Raw genomic sequence first — 22,628 nt, forward strand, 5'->3', positions numbered from 1 at the left:
GGGCGTGGGGATCCGGCTGCGGGTCCGGCTGCGCGCGGGGTGCGCGGCGCGGGGTTCGGGGCGCCATGGTGCTGAGCCCGGTCATCGGGAAGCTGCTGCACAAGCGCGTGGTGCTGGCCAGCGCCTCCCCGCGCCGCCGGGAGATCCTCAGCCACGCGGTGAGCGAGCGGCCTGCGCAGGGCCTGGGGCTGGGGTCTGCGGCGGCGCCGGGCGCCGTGAGTCTGGTGCCTCCGGGTCTGCGGACCTGGGGGACTGGAGCCGTGCGGAGGAGGGTGAGGGGGTCTGGGACCAGGCGCCTACTGACCTGGGCACCTGGGGGGCCTGGAGCCTGAGGGCCTGGCGATCTGGGGCACCTGGGGCCTGCGCCGGGAGGTCTGGTGACCTGGGGCTCTGCTCACTGAGGACCTGGTGTTCCGGGGGGTCGGAGCTGGGGATCTAGTGATCCCGGGACCTGGTGATCTGGGGACCTGGTGACCTGGGGGTCTGAAGCTGGCGATCTGGTGATCCCGGGACCTGGTGTTCCGGGGGGCCTGGAGCTGGGGATCTGGTGATCCGGGGACCGGTGGATCCGGGGGTTTGGAGCTGGGGTCTGGTGATCTGGGGCTCTAGTCACTGGGGAACTGGGCCCCGAGACTCTGGTGATCTCGGGGAGTGAGGCACCTGGTGATAGGAGCTCTGGTACTGGGGCTTTTGGTTCTGCGGTGGAGGCATGGGAGAGGGGTTGGGAAGCCGGAGACCTATTGACCTGGGGGCCCGGGGCTTGGGGCAGGGGTCTGGAGACCTGGGAGGTGGGGAGGTCAGGGGGGCAACTGTGGGGGGAGGTGTGGAAAGGGGAGGTCTTGGTGACTGGGGGATCTAGTGATTGGGATCCTGGTGCCTGGGGGCCTGTTCCTAGGGGCTTGGGAACCAGGAGCCTAGTGAAAGGAAGGGACTGGTGCCAGGTGGTCTGGTGTCCAGGTTCATGGTGACCAGAGACCTCGTGACCCAAGCAGGTGGTCTGGTGACTGGTCCCTGGAGCCAAGGGCCCTGGTCACCCAGAAGGGCCCGGTGCTGGGGGCTTACTGACCAGACCAGCTGGGCTAGTGCCAGGGGTCCTGGTGACCCTGGGACCCATTGACTGGGGTCTAGCGACCTGTGGCTCAGGCCGGGAGCTGGGGGCTGCAGGCTGGGGAAAGTGGGACTCTGTGTGATGGGGGAACAGGGCTCTGCAGACCGGGGTCTTTGTCAGAGCTGTGGCATAGTGATTGAGGGTCCCAGGGACTGACGGTAGTAGCAGTCTGCATGGTCTGAGAACGGAGTCTTCAGGCCAGGCTGAGTGGCCGAGAACCTATTGGCGGGGGGGGGGGGGCGGGGGGCAGGTTTCTGGGCCAAGGCCATGTCTGTGCCTGACCTGTGTCCATCCTGGAGGTGGTAGTGGGGGACGGACAGAGCCAGAGTAGAGGGGACGTGGTTTCCATGGGGACGCCCTGTCTGGGGGGCAGGGGTACTGGAGATAGGAGGAGGGGTTGGGGTGGGTACAGACCAGAAGATGGCTCACAAGGCGATCCAGGGAAAACGGGGTATAGGAGGCCAAGGACCAAGGGGGGCCCCTCAGAGAGGTGTGGGGAGGGATGGTCAGAGCTCTGACCAGGGGAGCTCTGTTGGGGGGGCACTGCCCAGAGGTGGGGGGAGTTTGACCCTTTGCGTTCAAGGCCCACATTCCTGTTCCCACAAACTCCGGGGTGTCACTGCTCGACCAGCTCCCCACAGGGGACTGCCTTGCCTGTCCACACATGTTTGGGGACTGCTATCAGTCCTCTGTGGCATTTTGTGCAGGTGGACGTTTTCAGCTGTTTATCCACCGTGGGATGAAATGCCGGCCTCAGGGACACCCTGGCAGCCCTTTGACCCCACAGAGCCTCACAACCCAGTGCCCTAACCAATCTCTCCTGCTGGCTTCTGTGTACTGATGTCTCCCCAGCAGGTCCGCTGGGCCCCAGCCAGCCCCCGCGCCTCCCCAGCCAGCTGGGAGTTGGCACTGGTCAGCGTTTGGCATCTTCCTGGCACGTGGCAAAGGCCACCTGTACTGTAAGTCGGGCGCCCTGCTGCTCAGCGTCCTTGGGTTCTTCCTGCCAACCCTCAAGACCCCGATCTCCCCTTTTCCAGGGTCTCCGGTTCGAGGTGGTTCCTTCCAGGTTCAAAGAGAAGCTTGATAAAGCGTCCTTCCCCACGCCTTATGCCTATGCCATCGAAACAGCGAAGCAGAAGGCCCTGGAGGTCGCCAGAAGGATGCATCAGGCAAGGGTGCTCTGCTCCTGCGTCTTCACAGAATTCTCTTGCTGGGACGGCGGTCTCAGGGTCTCCGTGCACATGCCGTCCATAAACGCCATTTACTGTATCGTATACAATTATGGTAGCTCATCTACCAATGAGTGTTAACAATGTAACGTGCTCTTATAATTAATATAACAGTATCTTTGATATAACATGGTTCATATCCGTCTGTTACTCTGTAACATGCTATTGGGATTAACAGAGTGGTGCCATTTACCATAAAAAAATTAACATAGCTTGGGGTGCCTGGGTGGTTCAGTGGGTTAAGCCACTGCCTTTGGCTCAGGTCATGGTCTCAGGGTCCTGGGATCGAGCCCCACATCGGCTCTCTGCTCGGCAGGGAAACTGCTTCCTCCTCTCTCTCTGCCTGCCTCTCTGCCTACTTGTGATCTCTCTCTCTCTGTCAAATAAATAAATAAAATCTATAAAAAAAATTAATGTAGCTCATCTATTACTATGGGCTACTATGTAAAATACTATTACAATTAACCTAATAGTATCATTTATAATAAAGAATGAATATAGGGGTGCCTGGGTGGCTCAGTGGGTTAAGCCGCTGCCTTCGGCTCAGGTCATGATCTCAGAGTCCTGGGATCGAGCCCCGCATCGGGCTCTCTGCTCTCTAGGGGAGCCTGCTTCCTCCTCTCTCTCTGCCTGCCTCTCTGCCTGCTTGTGATCTCTCTGTCAAATAAATAAATAAAATCTTAAAAAAAAAAAAAGAATGAATATAGATTACGTACTACTGTGTATTACTATACAAGTAATCTTGTGGATAACATAACAGCATCCCTCAAAATAAATGAACAGACCTGAACTATTCTTTTTTTTCAGACCTGAAGTATTCTTATACATTACTATGTAATACAGTGTTGTGATGAGTATAAGAGCATCACTCACGGTACAGAATTAACGGACCTAAAATATTACCATATAAAACTATATGATACGTTATTGCAGTGACTGTTATGTCATTATTTATGACACAAAATTAACAGACCTGGACTACTCCTGTTACTATATAATACGGTGTTACCATGAGGACAACAGTATCACTTACGACGTAGAATGGACATAGCTTAACTATTACTATACGATATGCTATTAGTGACAAGAACAGCATCATTTATGATACAGAATTAATGTCCATTGTTATTGCTAAGTGTTACAATCCCCTGTTGCATTTAACGTAACAACAAATGCACGGTACTGAATGCTGTAAGAAGTATTGATAGAAATAAGCAAGTGTTGATCAACTGATTTTCGACAGTGGAAAAGTTAATATTTACGTACAAGCTAAGTTCAAGGTTCCATACAGATCCCCGATGACCGTGAATTTTCTACTTGGATTTATTTTATTGTCCAGTGTATTGACCAAGTTTCAACTTCTGTTGAGTGGGCCAGAAAACACCGGCTTTGTCCTTAATTCAGGATAGCTTGGGGAGGATTTGGAGTCACGTTCATGTCCTTGTTCGGGACATTGAGGACAACCACGTCTTAGTTTCTGAAGTGAGAGTGGCCTCGTGCCCACCCGTCACCCCATCAGGGTATTTGTGGAAGACCCATAGGGACGTCGTTTCTAAAGCTGGGTTCGGATTTCTTGCAGAAGGACCTCCGGGCCCCCGACGTTGTCATCGGAGCGGATACCATTGTGGTGAGTCCCCCCTCGGGGCCCCCGTTCTGGCCTCCAGTTTGGTTTGTGTGTGCTTGGTGACCAAAGTCAAGGTGCGGATGGTGAGATCCAGCTGAGTGAGAGTGAATTCCTCCCTGGTTCTCTTGCAGACCATCGGGGGGTTGATTCTGGAGAAGCCGGTGGACAAGCAGGACGCATACAGGATGCTTTCCAGGTCGGTGCAGACGGTCATCCCCCTGAGAACAGCACTGGGGCAGGTCTGGAGCAGGGCCAGTGGGGTCTGTGCCTGGGGAGGGGTCTGTGCACAGCCTACCTGGCCACCCTCCCGGCTGTCCGTGTGTCCATGAGCTCTTATTCCTGGTCTCCTGTCCTACTTCTGAGTGGTGGTCTCCCCCTGCCCACCTCCGTGTGCTTGGCTCTCCCCACGAGCTCTGCTCGGGCTACAGGCAGATGGCCAGTCTCCCTCCGGGCCGGACATGCTCAGCCTCTACCTCAGGGCGCCTCAACCCCGGGGCCGTGCCGTGCGCCGTGCACCGTGCACCCATGTTTCACTCTGCTGCAGGACAGCAAATGGACGGCTGAGAGCAGGGTGGCGGGCATGTGCCACAGAGCACGGCTCTGGCAAGGGGGACACAGTCATGCCGATTACATCTTGCAGGTTGAACGGGAAAGAGCACAGCGTGTTCACGGGTGTCGCCATCGTCCACTGTTGCACCACAGGTACAGCACCGCTGGCCTCCTCCCCAGGCCCTGGCCACTGCGGGCGGAACCGGTGTCCCTGCAGACCTGCGCCCTCCCTCCTGCCTCAGGGAGTGGGGGCTGCACAGAGGCCTCGGAGCACCTGACAGAGATGGGTTCGCCCGCCCAGTGTGACCCACGCAGGTGCTTCCCTCCAGACCTTCCGGTCCGGAAGACAGAGAGGGCTGGCTCACGCCGGCCAGCCGGAAATCACAGCAGGCCAAAGAAGGTTTTTTTAAAAAGGACCGAAACCCCGAGGATTGTCTGCAAAAGCTGCTTTGCATAATGTGCCCCGAGGGCCGTGCGGGGGCTTTCCAGCCCCACAGCCAAGGCCTCTGGGCCAGCCCTGAAGTTCTGTTTCTTTTCTTTTCTTTTCTTTTCTTTTTTTTAAGATTGTATTTATTTGATAGAGAGATGCATTGAGGGAGGGAACACAAGTAGGGGGAGTGGGAGAGGGAGAAGCAGACTTCCTCTGAGCAGGGAGCTGGATATGGGGCTCGATCCCAGGATGCCGGGATCAGCTGAGCTGAAGTCTGACTGTTAATGACTGAGCCACCCAGGGACCCCCCCACCCCCACCCCCACCCCGAGATTCTGTTTCTGCAGGAAAACCCAAGGCCCCATGCTTGTCTGCGGGTTGGGCTTGCAACATTCTTCACTCCCCAAACCCCAGGTCTGGGTCTGCAGGTTGCAACTTTTTTATCCCCCAAACTTCGTTATCCACCCCCCCCCCCCTACTGCTCTGGGTCTTGGATTGCAACTTTTTATCCCCCAAACCCCACCCCCTGCAGGTTGCAAGTTTTACTCCTCCTTGGTTTTGCTTGCTTGAGTTTACAATTTAATTTTTCCGGCCTGGAGCCTCCTCCCGCCCCTAATTAAGAACGGAGAACCCGGACAGATGTCCCCCAGGTGCACAGAGCCCAGCGGTGGGGCCCTGAGGCTGTGCACCCTGACCGGCAGCCCTGTGTTGCAGACGCCCAACTCGACTTGGAGGTGTCCGAGTTCCACGAGGAGACCACGGTGAAGTTCTCTGAGCTGTCGGAGGAGCTCCTGTGGGAATACATCGACAGCGGGGAGCCCATGTGAGTCCCTCAGAGAAGGACACTCATTGCCGTGCGTGGGCAGGCCACCCTCATGACAGGATCCCCTCCAAACGCCCCACCTCCTAACACCATCACCTTGGAGGTTGGATCTCAATATATGAATTTGGGGGTGTGGGGGACACAGACATCTGGTGCATGGTCATTGTGTTACTGTCCTGATTACAATGGGGGCCGGGCTCAGGTGGGCAGTGCAGGGACCCGGGTGATGGGCTTGCTGGAGGAACAGCGGGGGTCAGGGGCTGCTGGCAGGGCCCGTGTCAGGACCTGAGCTGTCCTGGGCTGGGACAGTGAGTGCGAATCACCCCAAGTGTGAGAAGCAGTCTTGGGCTGCTGTCCGGTGAGCAGGTGAGTACATGGCCAAGCTCACCTGCTCCTGGTTCCGTTCCCCACATGGAACGGGGCCAGGTGGGGGACAGGTGCATGGGTGCAGATGCCAGGGGACGGTCCCAGTGCTGATGACGCCCCGAACTGACTCCTCCTGCCATTTTAAGGACCGGGGTCGGGGGGGAAGCCGACGACGGAGGGTCAGGTAGAACATGGTAGGCGCTAAAGTCAGGGTCCAGGAAAGGGCCTTTGAAGTGCCGTCTTCTGTCCCGAAGGAGGTCTCGGCAGAAGTTGCTGGACCAGAGATGCAGACGGGCCCTAGAGCATGGGTTGGGCATCCTCTCTGCACTGCCCCTGAGATTGCTGCCCCAGGCCTGGTGTGGGAGGCAGTGTCCCCAAGGGACCGTCTGGGACACCACGTCATCGCCCAGGATGGGACTAGACTCGTCACTGAAGCAGCCCGGGGTGATCGCTGGGCTCCTGTCCGCCATCCCGTCTGATCATGTGCAGTGAAGCCATCCAGCAGCCACCCGTCTTTTGACCCTTCAGACTTTGATTTTTTCTATAACCGTCCCCCTCCTCTCCTCCCCGCCCGTTCTTCCTTCCACCCCGCGCAGGGACAAGGCCGGTGGCTACGGGATCCAGGCGCTGGGCGGCATGCTGGTGGAGCACGTGCGCGGAGACTTCCTCAACGTCGTGGGCTTCCCCCTGAACCACTTTTGCAAGAAACTGGTGGAGCTGTACTACCCTCCCCGTCGCGAGGACCTGCAGCGGGTCAAGCACGACTCCATCCCCGCCGTCGACACCTTCGAGAACCTGAGCGACGTGGAAGGGAGCGGCTCAGACCCCGCTCAGGGCGATGACGGTGGCGGCCACGGAAGGGCAGAGGCCGGCGGTGACAAGAGACAGGGTCCTGCTGGCATGCAGGGAACAGACTCTACCGGGACAGGGGAGAGCCCACCCCCCTTCCCAGCAGGCCTTCTAGAACTCATAGACGGCTTTAAAGCATCAAAGGTATTTGTCTGAGTGTCCTGGGGCAGCCGTAACAAATGACCGCAGACTGTGGGCTTAAAACACCACAGTTTCATCCTTTCTCAGCTCTGGAAACCGGATCTAAGATCCAGGTGGGGCAGGGATGCTGAGATCCAGGCGGGACAGGACCACTGAGATCCAGGCAGGGCAGGGCTGTGCTCCTTCCTGAACCTCTTGGAGAGGGTCCTTCCTGCCTCTTCTAGCTTCTGAGGCTCCAGGCGTCCCCGGGCTGGTGGCCGCGTCCCTCCCATCTCTGCCTCTGTCCTCACATGGCTTCTCCTCTGTATCTGTGTCTCGTCTTCTGTCTCTTACAAGGACACCTGTCCTTGGATTCTGGACCATCCTGATCCAGGATGAGCTCATCCCAGATCCTTCCCTTCATCACATCTACAAAGACCCTATTTCCAAATAAGATCTCCCTTTTCAGGTTCTAGGGGTCAAGACTTTGGCATATCTTTTCGGGGCCAGTGTTCAGCCCATACAGGTGTCCCCAGCTGATTTCCTGCCTTCATGAAATGGCTTGGGAGAGAGAGAGTGACTTTGGGGGTCACAGAGGCTGTGACCTGATTTGCTGGGGCTCACATCCTGGCGTGTGAGACTCGTGCTCAGGGCTGTGGTGGCCGAGTCTGATGCCCAGCTGGGGCGAGCTGTCTGTGGGTATTTGAAGGTGAGCAGCGGTCTCATGACCCCAGCACAGGGCACACAGGGCATCGCTGACCAGCCTCTCCCCAGCCCAGGACGATGAGGCCAGAATGACCGTGCACCAGCCTTGGGGAGCCCAGCATGCCCCTGGCCAGGTGGACTCTAGCACTAGGTCACCAGGTGCCTGGAGGGATCTGTGACCTCATCATACTGTGGCTTTGGGATCCCAGACAGCTGTCCCAGCCAGAGGGTGTCCCAGGCAGTGAGGGAACCTGCAGGCCACTGGGTGCTCGCTGGAGCCAGCTGGTGCCTGTGGCTGTGGCCTCCCCAGTCCTTCCTGCGAGTACCCACGGGTACCCATGCACGCTGGACGGCATCTGAGGCAGAAACCCACCTGGTCGTCTCCCGCCACGTCCATCAGGGACAGGGCTGGTGCGGCCATCCCTGCCTTCCACCCATCTACGCCCACACGGCTGTTACATCTCTCCAACCTTCTGCTGCCCCACTAGGCCGACCTTCCAGCCATCTGAGCAGCTCTGGGCTTCAGAGAGAGAGCTGAAACACAGCCCTCCCCGTGCCTGGGCTCCGCAGGGACCACGTCAGTGGCTCTCGCGTGCTGGGTGGGGGACTGGAGATTGCCCCTTCCCACACTCCAGCCCTGGCCACTTCCCTGGCCTTGTCTGGGGCAGAAGCTCTCCTAATTAGGAGAAGTGGTTGTTCTGTGTTATGCCTCAAAATAATCAAGTTTTTCTGCAAAATGATAGTTAAATGATAGTGCATGGCACCATCATCTCATGGACGTACACGTCGTTCTAGCATCTCCCCCTCTTCCTGTCTTTCTACCTACTTATCTGCCTATCATCAAACTATCATCTATTATCTATCTACCTATGTCCCTGTGATCAAAGATCAGTTATCTGCCTATCTATCGTCTATCTATCCGATCTATTATCTATCTGCCTAGCTAACTGTGTATCTGTCTGTCTGCTTACTATGTCGCTGTCTTTAACCAAGATCTCCTGGTGGTCAGGTGAGCTGACCAAGCCGAGGGGCAGGAGGGAGCCTGGGAGTGTGTCACCTCGCCAGGTCCGTCACGGTTAGTTCTAGAAGCAGCTCCGTGTCGTGCCCTAGGGAACGTGCATCAGTTGTCACAGACGGTTTTGGCATCACGAGGTGAGGGCCGTGTGAGCGAAGGTTATCGCGGTCACTGCAGGGCATCTGTTCTGAGGTTTGTAGAGACTCTGCACCTGAGGACAGCCCTTTGCCTCCAAATACAGTCACGTCCTGAGGCCCTGGGAGTTAGGGCTTCAGCATACAGATCTTGGGGTGGAAACACCATTCAGCCTGAAGCCGCAGCACACTGGTTTTTTTTCCCCATGGCCCCGTTTTTCTGCTTGGTATTCACTGATGTGCTTTTGCCTTGTGCAAACCTGGTATCAGCTGGCGCCTCAATTCACTGTCTCTGGAGGAGGAGTTTCCATTGACAAGTTAAATACGTTCCACAGCTTTGACCTCCATGTTTTGGGTCCACAGGAGTCAAAAGTCCTTGACAAGTCCCGGAGTGAGTCTAACTGTAGTTGTTTCTACTGGATAGGCCCTGTTCGTGGCTTGCAAGCTGAATGTGTTTGATGTACTGAAAGATGGCGCCCCGCTGAAGGCCATGGATATCGCAGGCAAAATCGATGCCTCTGTGTGTGGAACTGAACGGCTCCTGGATGTCTGTGTGGCCCTGGGATTGCTGGAGAAGACAGACAGAGGTAAGAGGACATCCGAGGTGTCCTGCTGAGAATCCTTGCAGGTGGAAGTAAGTCACCAAGTGAAGGTGGTTTCTGAGCCAAGGCAGGGAGGACGAGACTGTTGGAATGTGGCTTTTCCCCAAGGGTGAGAAGTAGAGGATGGAAGAAAGGAGACATAGGTGTGTGTTGGGGGGGTGTGTGTGTATTAGGAGAGTGAGTTCTCTATGGGCTCTGCTCTCAAATGACCTATATCAGCGTTCACCAGAGAAACAAAACCAGTGGAATATATGTGTTTACAAAACATAGATGCGTGTTTGTTTTTACTTATTTAGACAAATGAGATGAATGGGTGGGTACACCTAAACAGATGATAGCTTGGTAATAGAGACGGAAAATATCTAGGTAAGTCACAGGAGATTTTGATGGATAGACTGATGGGTGGATGGATGGATGAATGGATGGATAGGTAGGTAGATGGATGGGTGGTTGGGTGGATGGATAGGTAGGTAAATAGGTAGATGGATGAGTGGAAGGAGGGATAGATGGATAGGTAGGAGGATGGATGGGTGGACAGATGAACGTGTGGGTGACAGTGTTTGCTGAAATGAACCAGACTGTTGAGCATGGCCTCAGAGCAGACGATCCTCCAGATGGTCTCTGTGGAAACCTTGGGAGTGATGGTGGGGGGAGGTGGGATCGAGGGCCCCGGGCAGGAGAGGCCGCTTCCCTTCTGTGATAAGGAGGAAAGCGGGATACTGGCAAAGGCCCCAGAACCTGCCCTTTGTACCAAACTCATACAGACATGTGATTACGATGTGGAGCATAGAAAGCAGAACTTTCTCTTCACCCAGATCATTGTAATGATCTTCTCCTCTGTCCAAAATAATGATTGAACCTCGAGAAAGTTTCAGGTGTCTAGAATTCTGATCACCGTTGACCTTCCTCCTGCACGTTTTCACTGATGCCTTGCAGGGTTCCACAGGCAAACCCCGTGAACCGTTCCCACACGTGCACAGGGGGCACTGCTGCTCTTCCAAAGGCCTCAGAAGAACAACACTGAGGTGTTAAAAGGGATTCGGTGCTGTTCTTTATTTCTCATAATTCTTTATTTCTCAGTCGGTGCAACCTTCCATGGAGAGATAGGGTCTCCCCCACCATTACCTGTACCCCCAGTCTCCCATTCTCCAGATATAGGTGTCCCGGAGGGGCTCCCACGGGCCAGGTCTTAGAGACAGCCCAGCTGGGCGTGAAGAGGGTGGAGACAGGAAGAAACTCACCACCAGTCCAGGCTCTCCAGAGAAGCAGAACACGCAGTCTGTAGATCTGCAGGTGTATAGCACGGAAATGGCTCATCCAGCTGTGCTACTGGGATAGTTGAAAATCAGTACACACTGACCCTGAAGTCTTGAGACACAATGTCTTCTTGCTCAGCAAAACGTCATCCTTACTCTTGGCACCTTCACCTGATTAGATGTGACCCACCCACATTGCCCAAGGTCGCCCGTAGTTATAGATGTCAAAACACTCCACAGCAACGTCCCTCCTGGCATTGCACCTAAGAACCGGGGACCATGGCCCAGCCAAGTGACCGTCCTACAGGGTTTGCGGTCATCACCCCTGGGAATGTCCAACTGCTTGGTTAACACAGGAGTCCACCTACATGCTGGGTCTGGGCTGTCTCTCCATGGCGCCGCCCCGAGCAGGTGCCCTGTGCCCCAGTCAGGCAGGTGAGGTTTGTGCCCCCATGTCAAGACCCCCGCTGTGGGGTCTGCTGCGGCGTCCCTGCTAGGAGCCCCCACGACGCCTTGTCACGTCAGGTTACCGCAACACGGAGCTGGCAGACGTGCACCTGGCATCGGACGGCGAGTATTCCCTGCACGGCTTGGCCATGCGCAGCAACGACCACTTTTGGAACCTCTTCACGGACCTGGAGCTCGCCGTGCGGGAGGGAGCCAGTGCGGCTTTTGGGAGGAAGGCGGAAGAGCCCGTTCAGGTACCGTGACTCGGAACGTTTGTTGTCACATCGTGGACGTATCTTCCAAAAGGACCGACGGGTGCAGAACCCTTGCCCTGCCATTGGGTTAACAGGGACCTGTTAGAAAACCGCAAAAGTTGGCTCGCGTGACCTCAGGAGCCGTGCAGGGAGGCCGCGGCTGGCTGGCGTGGGAGGGGCGCAGAGCAGGGAGATGGGGGGCCTGGTGGTCCTGTGACCGCCAGGGCCAGGTGGTGCCCGAGAAGAGACAATGCTTGTAGGACCAGACTTGGGCCTGCACAGAATTAACGCACCGTGTTTCCTTCTTGTGGTTAAATCAGAGGGACCCTGTCATTCGAGCTCACGCTCTGCAGAGCCCTTCCTACTGTGTCTCTCCCTCGTTCCCCTTTCCCCTTCCAGAATGCTTTGGGGATTTGGGGTGCAGCATTGGCCAAGGGCAGAGACCTGTGGCACTGACCCAGGCTGTCTGCGGGATGCAGAACTGACCGCGAGAGCACGGGGCTTGTACCCAGCCTGGGCAACAGGGACAGAGACAAACGGTCTTGGGAGGGCGCAGGCCAGGGGGCTTACGGACAACAGACATTTTCCTTCTCAGGGTTCTGGAGGTAGCGTCCAAGGTCAAGGCGCCTGCAGACTCAGGGTCTCTTGGCTCGTACTCAACTGTCTTCTCTTTGGTCCTCACGGAGTGATGGGGTCAGGGGTCTCTGCACCCTCATGTCCCCATCCCCCCTGCTAGATGCCCACCTCAGAACGCCATCCCCGTGGGGCTTAGGTTTTGACATGGGAAGTGGAGGGCTGGGGGTCGGATGTGGCAGAGAGACTCACAGTCAGGTGGAGACAGAGAAGCCACAGACGGGGCTCCCTGGGAACAGAGTGGGACGGAGGTGGGGCCAGGAGGAAGGGAGGGACCCCTGTGAGGTGGGCTGGCTCAGGTGGGCTGCCTGTGGCCCCGTCTGTCCCTGTGGGATTCAGGGACACATCCTGCACCTCCCCACTGTGGCCCGTCCGGCAGTGCTGGGGGCTCCAGGAGGCACCCTGCCCCCCAGAGGCCACCCTCCCCAACGGGGGACCCCATCTTCCCTCCCGTCCTGGAGAGGCCCTGACCACATGGGGACCCCTCAGGGGAGCTGGGCGAGGGGCTGTGGTCTGACTACTGCTCAGACAGTCAGCAGTACGGTGCCAGCTGCAGGGGCCACTGGGGGACACCACCCTGTACCCCACCTGCTTGTCCACGGAGACCCTTCATGGGGGTGTGGGGCCTCCAGGGTGACCGTCCCCGATGACTGACTTCAGATTCTTAGACGTGGGCATCTGTTAGGATGGGAAAGGGGGGATTCCAGTGCCCCTACCGGACCCCCCCAAGTCTGCTTCCTGCCCGACCCAACCCCCACCTGCCCCACCAGTCCTCCCCCACAGCTATGCCTCCCGGGACCCTCCTGCCCCCAACCCTGCTCTGCCCCTCCCCTGCTGGCTCTGCACCACGCACCCCCTCCTTACACCCTCTGCTGTACCCAACACCCTCCTTGCCCAGCTCTGCCCTGAAGGAAACCCCCACTCAGGCCTCACTGTGTCCTCCCAACCCCCTCCCGACCCAGCTCTGCCCCACCAGTCCCCCTTCCCGGCCCGCTCCCCCACCAGACCCCTTCCCCGGCGCAGCTCTGCCCTAACGTTCCCCTCCCTATAAGCCCCGCCGAGCTCCCACCTGCAGAAACGCCCGGTGGCCCCCAGCCAGAGTGCAGGAGCTCCCCGGGCCTCGGTGGGGGCTCGCCTTAAGCCGCATTCTCTTTCAGAGCAAGCACAAGAAGCTGCAGTTCATGAGGGCCATGCACGGCCTCGCCATGCTGACGGCACACCAGGTGGCCACCGCCTTTGACCTGTCCCGGTTCACCTCCGCCTGTGACCTGGGAGGTGTGTAGTGCCCCCCGCCTGCTCCCGCCAGGAATCGGGAGCAAAGAGCTCTGTGCATTTCTTGTGTGAAGTCATGCCCACCTCATTTGCTCTTAAGATGTCCAGGATGCATCTACCTCTTGAGGAACCATCTGAGGCCTGAATTTGGCCGTGGCGGGAGCTGGGGCTTGGGCAGAAATCCCCAAGTTCTAGGAGGTTCTAGCAATGGGCAAGGACCCCCACAGAGGTTATAGGGCCCTTTCTGGTGGATGCTGAGTGGTGGGGAGAGTATCACGACCCCCATCTGCCCTCATCCCATCAGCTCTAATTGTGCCTCATACACTTTCCTCCCCATCCCAACCCACTCCCTAGCCCAGGGACAGCACACGGGGCGAGCAGATGCCTGCCTAAGGGGTCCAGAGGGATTGGGGTTCCAGGGGGAGCCCAGAGGACCAGGTTTTATTTCCCTGTCCGCTGCATACCTTTCTTGCTGGTGGCCCAGAGTGGCTGCTGGGGCACCAGCCGTCACACCTACCGTCTTGCACCGGAAAGGAGATAAGGTGCAGCTCCCCCCCCCCACGACACAGCTGGGCTCTGTTCTCCTTCCATGAGTCTGTGCCCACCCCTGCTCAGTGCTGGGCCAGCATTGGCTCTCGCACCAGCGAGTGAGGTCCTGACCTCAAGAGGCCGCGAGGCCAGCATGCGACGGCACAGATCTCTGCCACGGGCTGGCTTTCTTTCCCGGTGCTGACCTCGGTCTGTGTGCTCAGGCATCATTTTGGTTTTACCAAAGTTGAATCTGGGAGATGGGCGAGGGTTTCATCAGCGCTGGTGGGTCAGGTCACAAAGTGTGTGTTTGCATTTCCCGCAGGCTGCACAGGTGCCCTGGCCCGAGCGCTCACCCAGGAGTACCCGCGTCTGAAGGTGACTGTGTTTGACCTCCCGGAGGTCATCGAGCACGTCACGTGTTTTCAGCCCGAAGGACGGCGGCCAGACTGGATGAGCTTCACGCCAGGTAGACGCGTCTCTGTCTTTGCCGTGAGCCAGTGTTCGGCGGGCCTTATTTGTAGAGGAGTGTGCGTGTCTGTGTGTGTGACTGTGTCTGTGTGTGTATATGTGTGTTTGCATATGTGCATATCTGTGTGTGCTGTGTCTGTGTGTGTGAGTGCAAATGTGTGTGTTGTGTCTGCAAGTGTGTGTTGTCTCTGCATGTGTGTGCACATGTGTGTCATCTGTGTGTGCACGTGTGTGTCTGCATGTACATGCCTGTTGTTTGTATGCATGCAAATGTGTGCCTGTGCATATGTCTCTGTGTTTGTGTGCCTGGGCGTGCACAGGCGTGCGTGTGTGTTGTATGTGTGTGCACATGTGTACATGAGTGGTGCGTGTGCATGCATGTGTGTTTCTGCATGTGTGTATATGTGCACAAGTGTTGTGTGTGCGCGTCTGTTTCTGCATGTGTGTGCGTGGTGCGTTTGTTCTCTACACGTACACACATGGCTGTGTGGTCTGTGTATTCATGTCTGCACATATGTGTGTGCCTGTGCGTACATGCACGTGTTGTCTGCGTGTTCGTGCAGATGTGTATGTGTCTCTGCGCGGATCTGTGTATTGCCTGTGTGCGTGCATATGGGTTTCTGTGTGTGTGTGCGCACCCGTACGCATCTCCAGATCCTGCGAGTGGGAGTGCGAGTGGCAGTGGGATTGGAAGCCGTCGCGGTGGGAGGGCAGGTGGGACGTGGAATGGCAGACGTGAGCATCTCCAGGTGTCTACAACCCACCCAAACCGCAAATCCAAGTTCCACAAAAGCTAGAGCGGGAAGGCCTTGAGTTCGACGTGAGGGAGAACTTCTAGGAGGGGCAGCCATCAATGTGGGGGCAGCTGGAAATGAAACCGTTCCCGCCCCGAATCTTGGGGACACCCAGCCCCAGGGCAGACGAGCTGGCGGGCCCGGGGCTCCCCCCTGCAGGTTGTGGGGTTCAGGACACAGTTCTCCCCCCACAGGCAGTCTCCCTTCTGCTCCAGCAGCCCTGGGGAGCGGCACACCCACTGTGTCCAGCAGGGGCAGGACCCGGTCCGGCGTCCCTGACGGGCTCCTGACATCTTGTTGTCACACCAGGTGACTTTTTCAAGGACGACCTCCCAGAGGCAGACCTGTACATCCTTTCCAGAATTCTGCACGAGTGGCCGGACGACAAAGTCTGCGAGTTGCTGAGCCGCGTCTCGAGCCGCTGTAAGCCGGGTGAGTCCGGGCCGCGATGGGGTCCTTCTTGCAAACGTAAAGGCCGTTTCCACTTACAAAGAAACAAAGATGTGTACAGGAAGCTGTGCCCCCCAGCACTGTTTACCGCGTCCCCCTGACAACATGCTCGATCCACAAGGGGGTGGAGGGAGGTTTGGGGACGTCTCCCTGGATCCCCTTGTCTGGGCCCCATAAAGCCAGTGACGGCATCTGAGCTCTCAAGCCCCAAAGTCTGGATGCTCCCCAGTTGTGCCTTTCTGTGGACGCAGGCCGTGGCTTCTCCAATTGCTGTCCTGGGCGCTCCTTGTCCCCCCAACCATGTCCAACCACTCAGGGCCATTATGGCCCATCAGGCCACAAAGAGGGGCACGCCCAGCTCCCGGGTTCCCTTCCCAGGCCCTCAAGGTCCCCAGTCCCACAAAGCACAGCCCTCACTCCCATGTCCGGGCCTGGTCCACTTAGGGAAGAAAAACAATATAGCAATTCACGGGTCCTTCCGCTCCACGGTGGCCGGGAAACGCCCCGTGTGTTTGAGCTCCTCTTTCACACACAAAGAACGCAAAGGTGAAGTGCAACAGGCTGTGTGTGGATAGAGATGGAGAAAGAGAGAGAGACCGGTCTGTTCCGAGGAATCAGGTCATGTGATCCTGTAGCCTGGGACGTCCAACGTCTGCACGGTGGACCGGGCAGCCGGAGACCCGGGGACAGGCTCCTGCTGAGGCTCGAGTCCGCACACAGGCGGGAGGCAGAATTCCCTCTTCCTGCAGGAGACCAGTCTCTTTGCTCTCGAGACCTTCAACTGATTAGACGAGGCCCACCACACTGTGGCATGCTACCTGCTTCTACCGACCGAACCGTGAATCTAATCCCCCGGAATGATGCTCGGCCACGAATCTGGGCACCGCGGCCCGGCTGAGATGACCCGTACAATTAAACATCACCCCCAGTGGCCCCCAGGCAGGGCCAGGTTATCCGCGGCCCCCAACTCAGACACAGGGCCCCGTGGAGGGCACACAGGGACATTTTATTCGGCATGAGGTTCAGCTAACATTCTCGATGTGTGCTGGCCCCTCTGGGTACCCCCCGTGCCCACCCTCCAGAGCAGAGTCTGGGAGAAACATGGAGGGTCTCCTAGCTCCACACGGTGGCCCCGCTCCGCACAGGCGAACAGGCATCCGGGAGTGAAAGACACACTTGGGGACCGTGGGACAAACAGGCTCGCAGAAGGCAGAGGGCAGACTCCGTCCCCTGCTCCGTACACAGAGCGTGACCGCAGGAGCAAACAGCAGGAAAGTTCTAACAAGTAAAACAAGGAATAAGGCAGAGATGGATCGGACCGACAGCCGTAGCAGGAAAAGGAGACGATTCAGGTTCTAGCTGGGAGCCCTCATGCCAGACCCACGAGGGTCCCCAGAGCCCGGGACCCGGAATCCGGGAAGCATCCCACGTTGGGCACAAAGCGCACGTTTCAGGATCCCAGGGACCCAGACCTGAGCCTGCGTGGAGACAGAGTCACACACCAGGAATGGGCATCAGAAACACACAGGGGTCCCTCTAAAGGAGAGTGAGGACAGCAAGGCCATGTGTATATTCAGTGGGGAGGGGCGTCTGGGGGGCACTGAGCGACCGACCCTTGATTTCGGCTCAGGTCACGATCTCAGGGCCGTGGGATCGAGCCCTGTATCGGGGTCTCTGGTCAGCACAGAGTTTGCTTGAGAGTTGTCTCTTCCCCTCCCTGTACCCCTCCTGCTCGCTCGCACTCTCTAGGATGAATAAATATATCTTAAAAAATGCAGGGGCGCCTGGTTGGCTCAGCGGGTTAAGCCTCTGCCTTCAGCTCAGGTCATGATCTCAGGGTCCTGGGATCGAGCCCCACATCGGGCTCTCTGCTCGGCGGGGAGCCTGCTTCCTCCTCTCTCTCTCTCTCTGCCTGCCTGTCTGCCTCCTTGTGATCTCTCTCTGTCAAACAGATAAATAAAATCTTAAAAAAAAAAAATGCAACAGGGACAGCGAATTACCAGTTCACAGCTGTAGACAGAAAGTCCCACAGGCGTTTGTGGACTCAAAGCGCTGAGCCCCCTCCCCCCGGCCATTCCGAGGAGGCTCCTGGAGACACTCTGGAGTGAAGTACACACAGACATCCAGGAACCAGACGTGACGGTGCTCCCACTACGGGACAACACTGAGGGGCCCCAGGTGACGATCCAGGTGGGGACGGTGAGAGGGGAGAGTCCCGTGGGCCGGACTCGCAGAGACAGGGACACAGGTGAGGGATGTCACACGTCGGAGGGTTAAGAAACAGTATTGCCACGTGTTGACCAATGTCCCAGAGCCTCTGGGGATGTGAGCATCTGGGGACATGTTAACAAGTGCTGCAGAGAAAATTGAGCAATTGCTTTTAAATGAGCCAAGTTCCGTGCCAAGAAAGGCGGTGGCGTTCGGGCATCCTTGTTGGTTCGTGCAGCTGGATGACTTGTGCAACCTGTCCGCCACCCCCCACCGCCGCCGCTCCAGAGTCATGTCCACTTGGAACATGTGAATCGGACCTTGTTTGGAAATAGGGTCTTTGCAGAGGTGGTGAGGGGAAGGATGTGAGCTGAGCTCATCCTGGGTCAGGGTGGTCCTGAATCCAAGGACAGGGGTCCTCCTAGGAGACAAAAGAGAAGACACAGACGCAGGGGACAAGCCACGTGAAGATGGAGGCAGAGATGGGAAGGACGCGGCCACCAGCCCAGGAACACCTGGAGACCCAGAAGCTGGAGGAGGTGGGAAGGACCCTCCCTTGGAGCTTCAGGAGGGAGCTCGGCCCTGCCCCGCCTGGATCTCAGCATCCTGCCCCGCCTGGATCTCAGCCGCTCTGCCCCGTCTGGGTCTTAGACTCTGGCCTCTAGAGCTGGAAGAGGATAAATAACCAGTCTGTGGTCATTTGTTGCCACAGCCCCAGGACACGCACGCTGTCGGGGAGAGGCAGGCGTTCACGCGGCCATCCCCATGTCACATGGGCACTCGGGCTAACCCGTGCGAAGAATGTGGCCCTGGGAGGACGGGTTTCTGCCTGTTTCCTCCCTGCAGCGTTCCCAAGCCCTGGAACGGAGCCCAGCCCCGAGCAGATGTCCACAAAGCTGTGAGTGAAACGATCGTCAAAGTGTGGTCAAGACTGACCGCTGGGCGAATGAATCTTCACCTGCCCGGGGAGACAGTTAGGCTAGACGGAGAGCTTATGCTGTGCCGCGTTGGCTGGGGGGGCGGGGGGCATGGCTGGGTGCACCGAGGCTTCTCCCCCACCCGCTGGAAGGCTGCCATCCCGCCCATGCGTGCCGAGTTGTTAGCTTGAACTTGGCCTCGAGAGAGACGACCCGACCACACGGGCCCTCGTAGCCACTAGGAACCGGGGCTTCCCACCCACCCCCAGAGCTGGGAGTTTGGTGGTTAGCAGCACCCGGGGCAGAGTGGGGGGTCTTGGGGGACACAGGACAGAGCCAAAAGTGCCCGGTTTAACCTGAGTCTTCTGGAGCCAGTGTTGTTAGCCCCACGTGTGCATTTCTTTGAAAAACACCAAGATTGGGGCGCCTGGGTGGCTCAGTGGGTTAAAGCCTCTGCCTTCAGCTCAGGTCATGATCCCAGGGTCCTGGGATCGAGCCCCACATCAGGCTCTCTGCTGAGCGGGGAGCCTGCTTCCCTTCCTCTCTCTCTCTGCCTGCCTCTCTGCCTACTTGTGATCTCTGTCAAATAAATAAATAAAAAAAAAAAAAAAAAAAAAAAAAAACACCAAGATTGATGATACGCTACAGAAATGCTCCGATCCCGGTCCTGTTGGCCCTGCGTTCGCTGGCATGCCTGGAACCAGCAGGAGAAGAGCCGCAGTATCGTCCCAGCGGCGGCCACCGCTGGGCCCGTCCTCTCTCCTCTGCCCCTTGCCTGTGGATCTCAGCTGGAAGGACAATAACCACAAAACGCAAACATGAACTACTTCCTGCCGGGCTCCTTTGCGTCCCAAGGGAGCTGGGTTCCCGCCACTTGGTTTCTCTGTCCTTTGTGAACGACTGCGCGGAGAGACGCAGACAGACGCGTACGGGGCGCGTACACGCACACGTACAGACAAGCACACACGCACACACTTTGTTCTTGAAGTTCTCACGCTTTGTGCACCAGTAATGCAAGGGTTCCTGGGTCTGGCGTGGCTGGTCCTAGCCCTGTCCCGAAGCAGGTACCGTCCCGGGTGCTCATGGGATTTCCAGGGTGAGTGTGTGCTCCCGGCTGGGACCACTGGACCCTGCACCCAGCGTTTCTGGCATGTTTCCCCACCCGGTGAGCCCTCAGGGGAGCCCTGGGCTGCGTCTGTGTGCATTGAGCCCCCGTCCAGGCTGGCCCGTGAGACCTCTCGCTATCTCTGTGTTCTCCCCTCCATGTCTCTCTGTCTCTGTCTGTCCCCCTGCGGTTCTGGTTCCCCAGGCTGGTGGGCAGTGTCCTCAGCCTCCCCGCAAGTCGACCCGAGCTCCCGTCCTTCTCGAAACCGGCCACCCCCGCGGGGCTCCCCGCCGAAATCTCGTGCGTGACTCTAGCTAACTGTGTTCTTCACAGGTGGTGGCATATTGGTGGCTGAGAAGGTGCTGGAGGACAAGCCAGCGGCGCGGGGCAGCCTGCCATCGTCCTTGAACCTGCTGGTGCGAACCCAGGGGAGGGAGCGCAGCCTTCCCGAGTACCGGGGGCTGCTGGAGCGCCACGGCTTCCGGGACGTGCGGCTCGCACACGCGGGGGACAGGCTGGACGTGATGCTGGGCACCAGAGCCTCGCCACCCTGAGGCCCCCGGCAAGACACGCTGCTTTCCCAGGAGGCCGACGGGTGTCCCCGTCCCCAGTGTCGGCTGCCTGGTACCCCCAGGACCGACAGCATCTCGCCAACCATGGAACCACACAGATTAAAGCAGCAAAATGCACCTGCTGCAAGCTCGTTTGTGGGTCCCGAGATGGGGCAGGCCGTGCCCGGAGGTGGGCAACACCGGCCAGGTGCTCACCCGAGGACCCGCCTGCCCTAGGACCCGTCCGCCCCAGGACCCACCCGCATGGCTGGCTCTCCAGCAGGTGTCAGCCTGTGGCCGCCTCCTCCTTCACGCCTGTTCTAAACATGTGTGTCCGTGTGACTCCTGGCCGCTCAGCACTGCGGGACACCTGCCGTGTGCCGCGGTCCTGGGGCGCCCCATCTCCTACCCTCTCCGCCCGGATGCTGGGAGCAGAGCCGTGGCCTCCCCCCGCGACCTTGCCCAGCTCACGTCTTTAAGAAGCTGGTTAGCTCCCGCAGGCCGCCGTCGATCGGGGCAAGAGGACGGCGTCCAACCCGCGTCCCCAGCCGACCGATTTCTTGCTCACGTCTCTTGTGTATGTTCCCTGAGTTACCTCATTGTCTGAAAGAGGGCAGGTGCGTCTCTGTTCTCTCGTGTGGGGGGCAACAGCAAATGCATACGACCCGCGAGCCGTCTGTCGTTGACGTCACGGGATGATTTGAGAAACGGCCCAGTCGGTGAGACGGGGCCACGTTCAGCGAGGACAGCCTGGCGGCGTTCTCTGCCCGCGCTTGCCGGCTAACAGCCACCTTCCGGGGCGCCTGGCGGGCTCCATTGGCCGAGCCCTCCGCTCTTGGTTTCGATTCAGCTCGCGATCTCAGGGTCGTGGGATCGAGCCTCGTGTCTGGCTCTGTCCTCAAAGGGGAGTCTGTTGAGATCCTGTCCCTCCCCCTCTGCTCCTCCCCCACTACATGCACCTGCTCGCTCGCTCTCTCTCTGTCTGTCTCCCAAATAAATCTTTTTAAAAAGTAATAATAACAGGAGCGCCCAGGGGTGCTCTGTCTGTGAAGCGTCTGCCTTCAGCTCTGGTCATGATCCTGGGGTCCTGGGATCGGATCCCGCGTCGGGCTCTCTGCCCAGCAGACCGTCTGCTTCTCCCTCTGCCTCCCTCAGTCCTGCACGGGCGCTCTCCACCTCTCTCTGTGTCAAATAAGCAAATAAAGTCTTTTTAAAAAAATTAATATTGAAAATAAGAGTGAAAATAAGACACTGTACGTCCCCCAAACATAGACAAATATATATAGATTAACGCTCCCAGTGTATGAAGTTATTTTATATAACAATGCAGTATGTGTCTTTTATATGCAATTCTACAGGTATATACTTAGAATGCAAATTCTATATTTGTGTATTATAATTATATGTATCTGTTCCACGCAGACATAAATGCATACTTTTGGTTGATGTCCGAATTTTTTTTTTTTTTTTGAATCACAAGGTGTGTCTCTGTAGGAGGCTGGAGTGGGAGAAGGAAATTAGACACTGATCTAAGGGGCTGTGCTGTCCTCCGGGGTGCCCATGACTGCCCTGTGCTAAGAACAAAGGTTAAGGGCTCAGACTCCTCCGTCCCCTGGCCCCAGGCAGGCGCCACGGAGAGATGCTCCTCCCACCCTGGGTCCCGTCCTCCACCCCATGCAGTCCCCACACCCACTGGCCAGTGCTCACATCTGCCGTGAACTAGCCCCAGTTGGGGGGAGCTGGGTGACACTAACACGGTCACCTTGGGCCACGCTGGTCACGTCCTTCCCCACCTGGGAGAACAGGGCGTTTCCTGCAGGACCTTTTGTATAGGTGGAAAGCTGTGGCCTCAGCAGTGGGTGTTCCCCGTACACCTGTTGTCCGGCCCGCTGGGCTGGCCCGTGAGCCGTCTCAAGGACATGGGTTTTGTTAGAACTCACAGTGCGTCTCACCACTGCCGGTGCCTGCTGGCGTGACTTGGAACACCCAAGCCCCTGTGGATCCCGGCTGCCCTGTACCAGCTGCTCACAGGGACCCGGCCCCAGGACCCCAGGAGGGGCTGACCCTCAGTCTGCACACCCACAACTGTGCCCTAAAACCCCGGATCCACCCGAGGGAGACCCGGGGTGGAGAGCAGCAGCCAGATACCACTGGAGAATCCCACAAATGTTCTGTGGGTTCCTTATACC

The 22,628-nt window shown here is 57.8% G+C and overlaps 1 protein-coding gene across 4 annotated transcripts; it reads left to right on the forward strand.

The window, feature by feature from the left end:
• Positions 1-17: 17 nt before the first annotated feature.
• On the forward strand, positions 18-21,409 carry LOC111157121 (N-acetylserotonin O-methyltransferase-like protein). Of its 4 annotated transcripts, none has more exons than XM_022518358.1 (13): positions 18-158; positions 2,146-2,277; positions 3,917-3,964; positions 4,093-4,157; positions 4,602-4,663; positions 5,654-5,762; positions 6,725-7,121; positions 9,376-9,538; positions 11,335-11,515; positions 13,285-13,418; positions 14,269-14,412; positions 15,518-15,640; positions 20,222-21,409. In XM_022518358.1, the coding sequence occupies exons 1-13, from the start codon at positions 66-68 to the stop codon at positions 20,440-20,442; spliced, it is 1,872 nt and encodes a 623-aa protein (XP_022374066.1). In that variant the 5' UTR covers positions 18-65; the 3' UTR covers positions 20,443-21,409. The 4 variants fall into 4 exon arrangements, with proteins under 4 accessions (XP_022374066.1, XP_022374067.1, XP_022374069.1 ...); XM_022518359.1 differs by having other exon boundaries at positions 11,335-11,510; positions 13,301-13,418; XM_022518361.1 differs by having other exon boundaries at positions 11,335-11,510; positions 13,301-13,418; positions 15,518-15,631.
• The last annotated feature ends 1,219 nt before the right edge of the window (positions 21,410-22,628 follow it).

The sequence above is a fragment of the Enhydra lutris genome, unplaced genomic scaffold (assembly GCF_002288905.1).
Source record: "Enhydra lutris kenyoni isolate GAN:26980312 unplaced genomic scaffold, ASM228890v2 scaffoldscaffold52, whole genome shotgun sequence".
Lineage (NCBI taxonomy): Eukaryota > Metazoa > Chordata > Mammalia > Carnivora > Mustelidae > Enhydra > Enhydra lutris.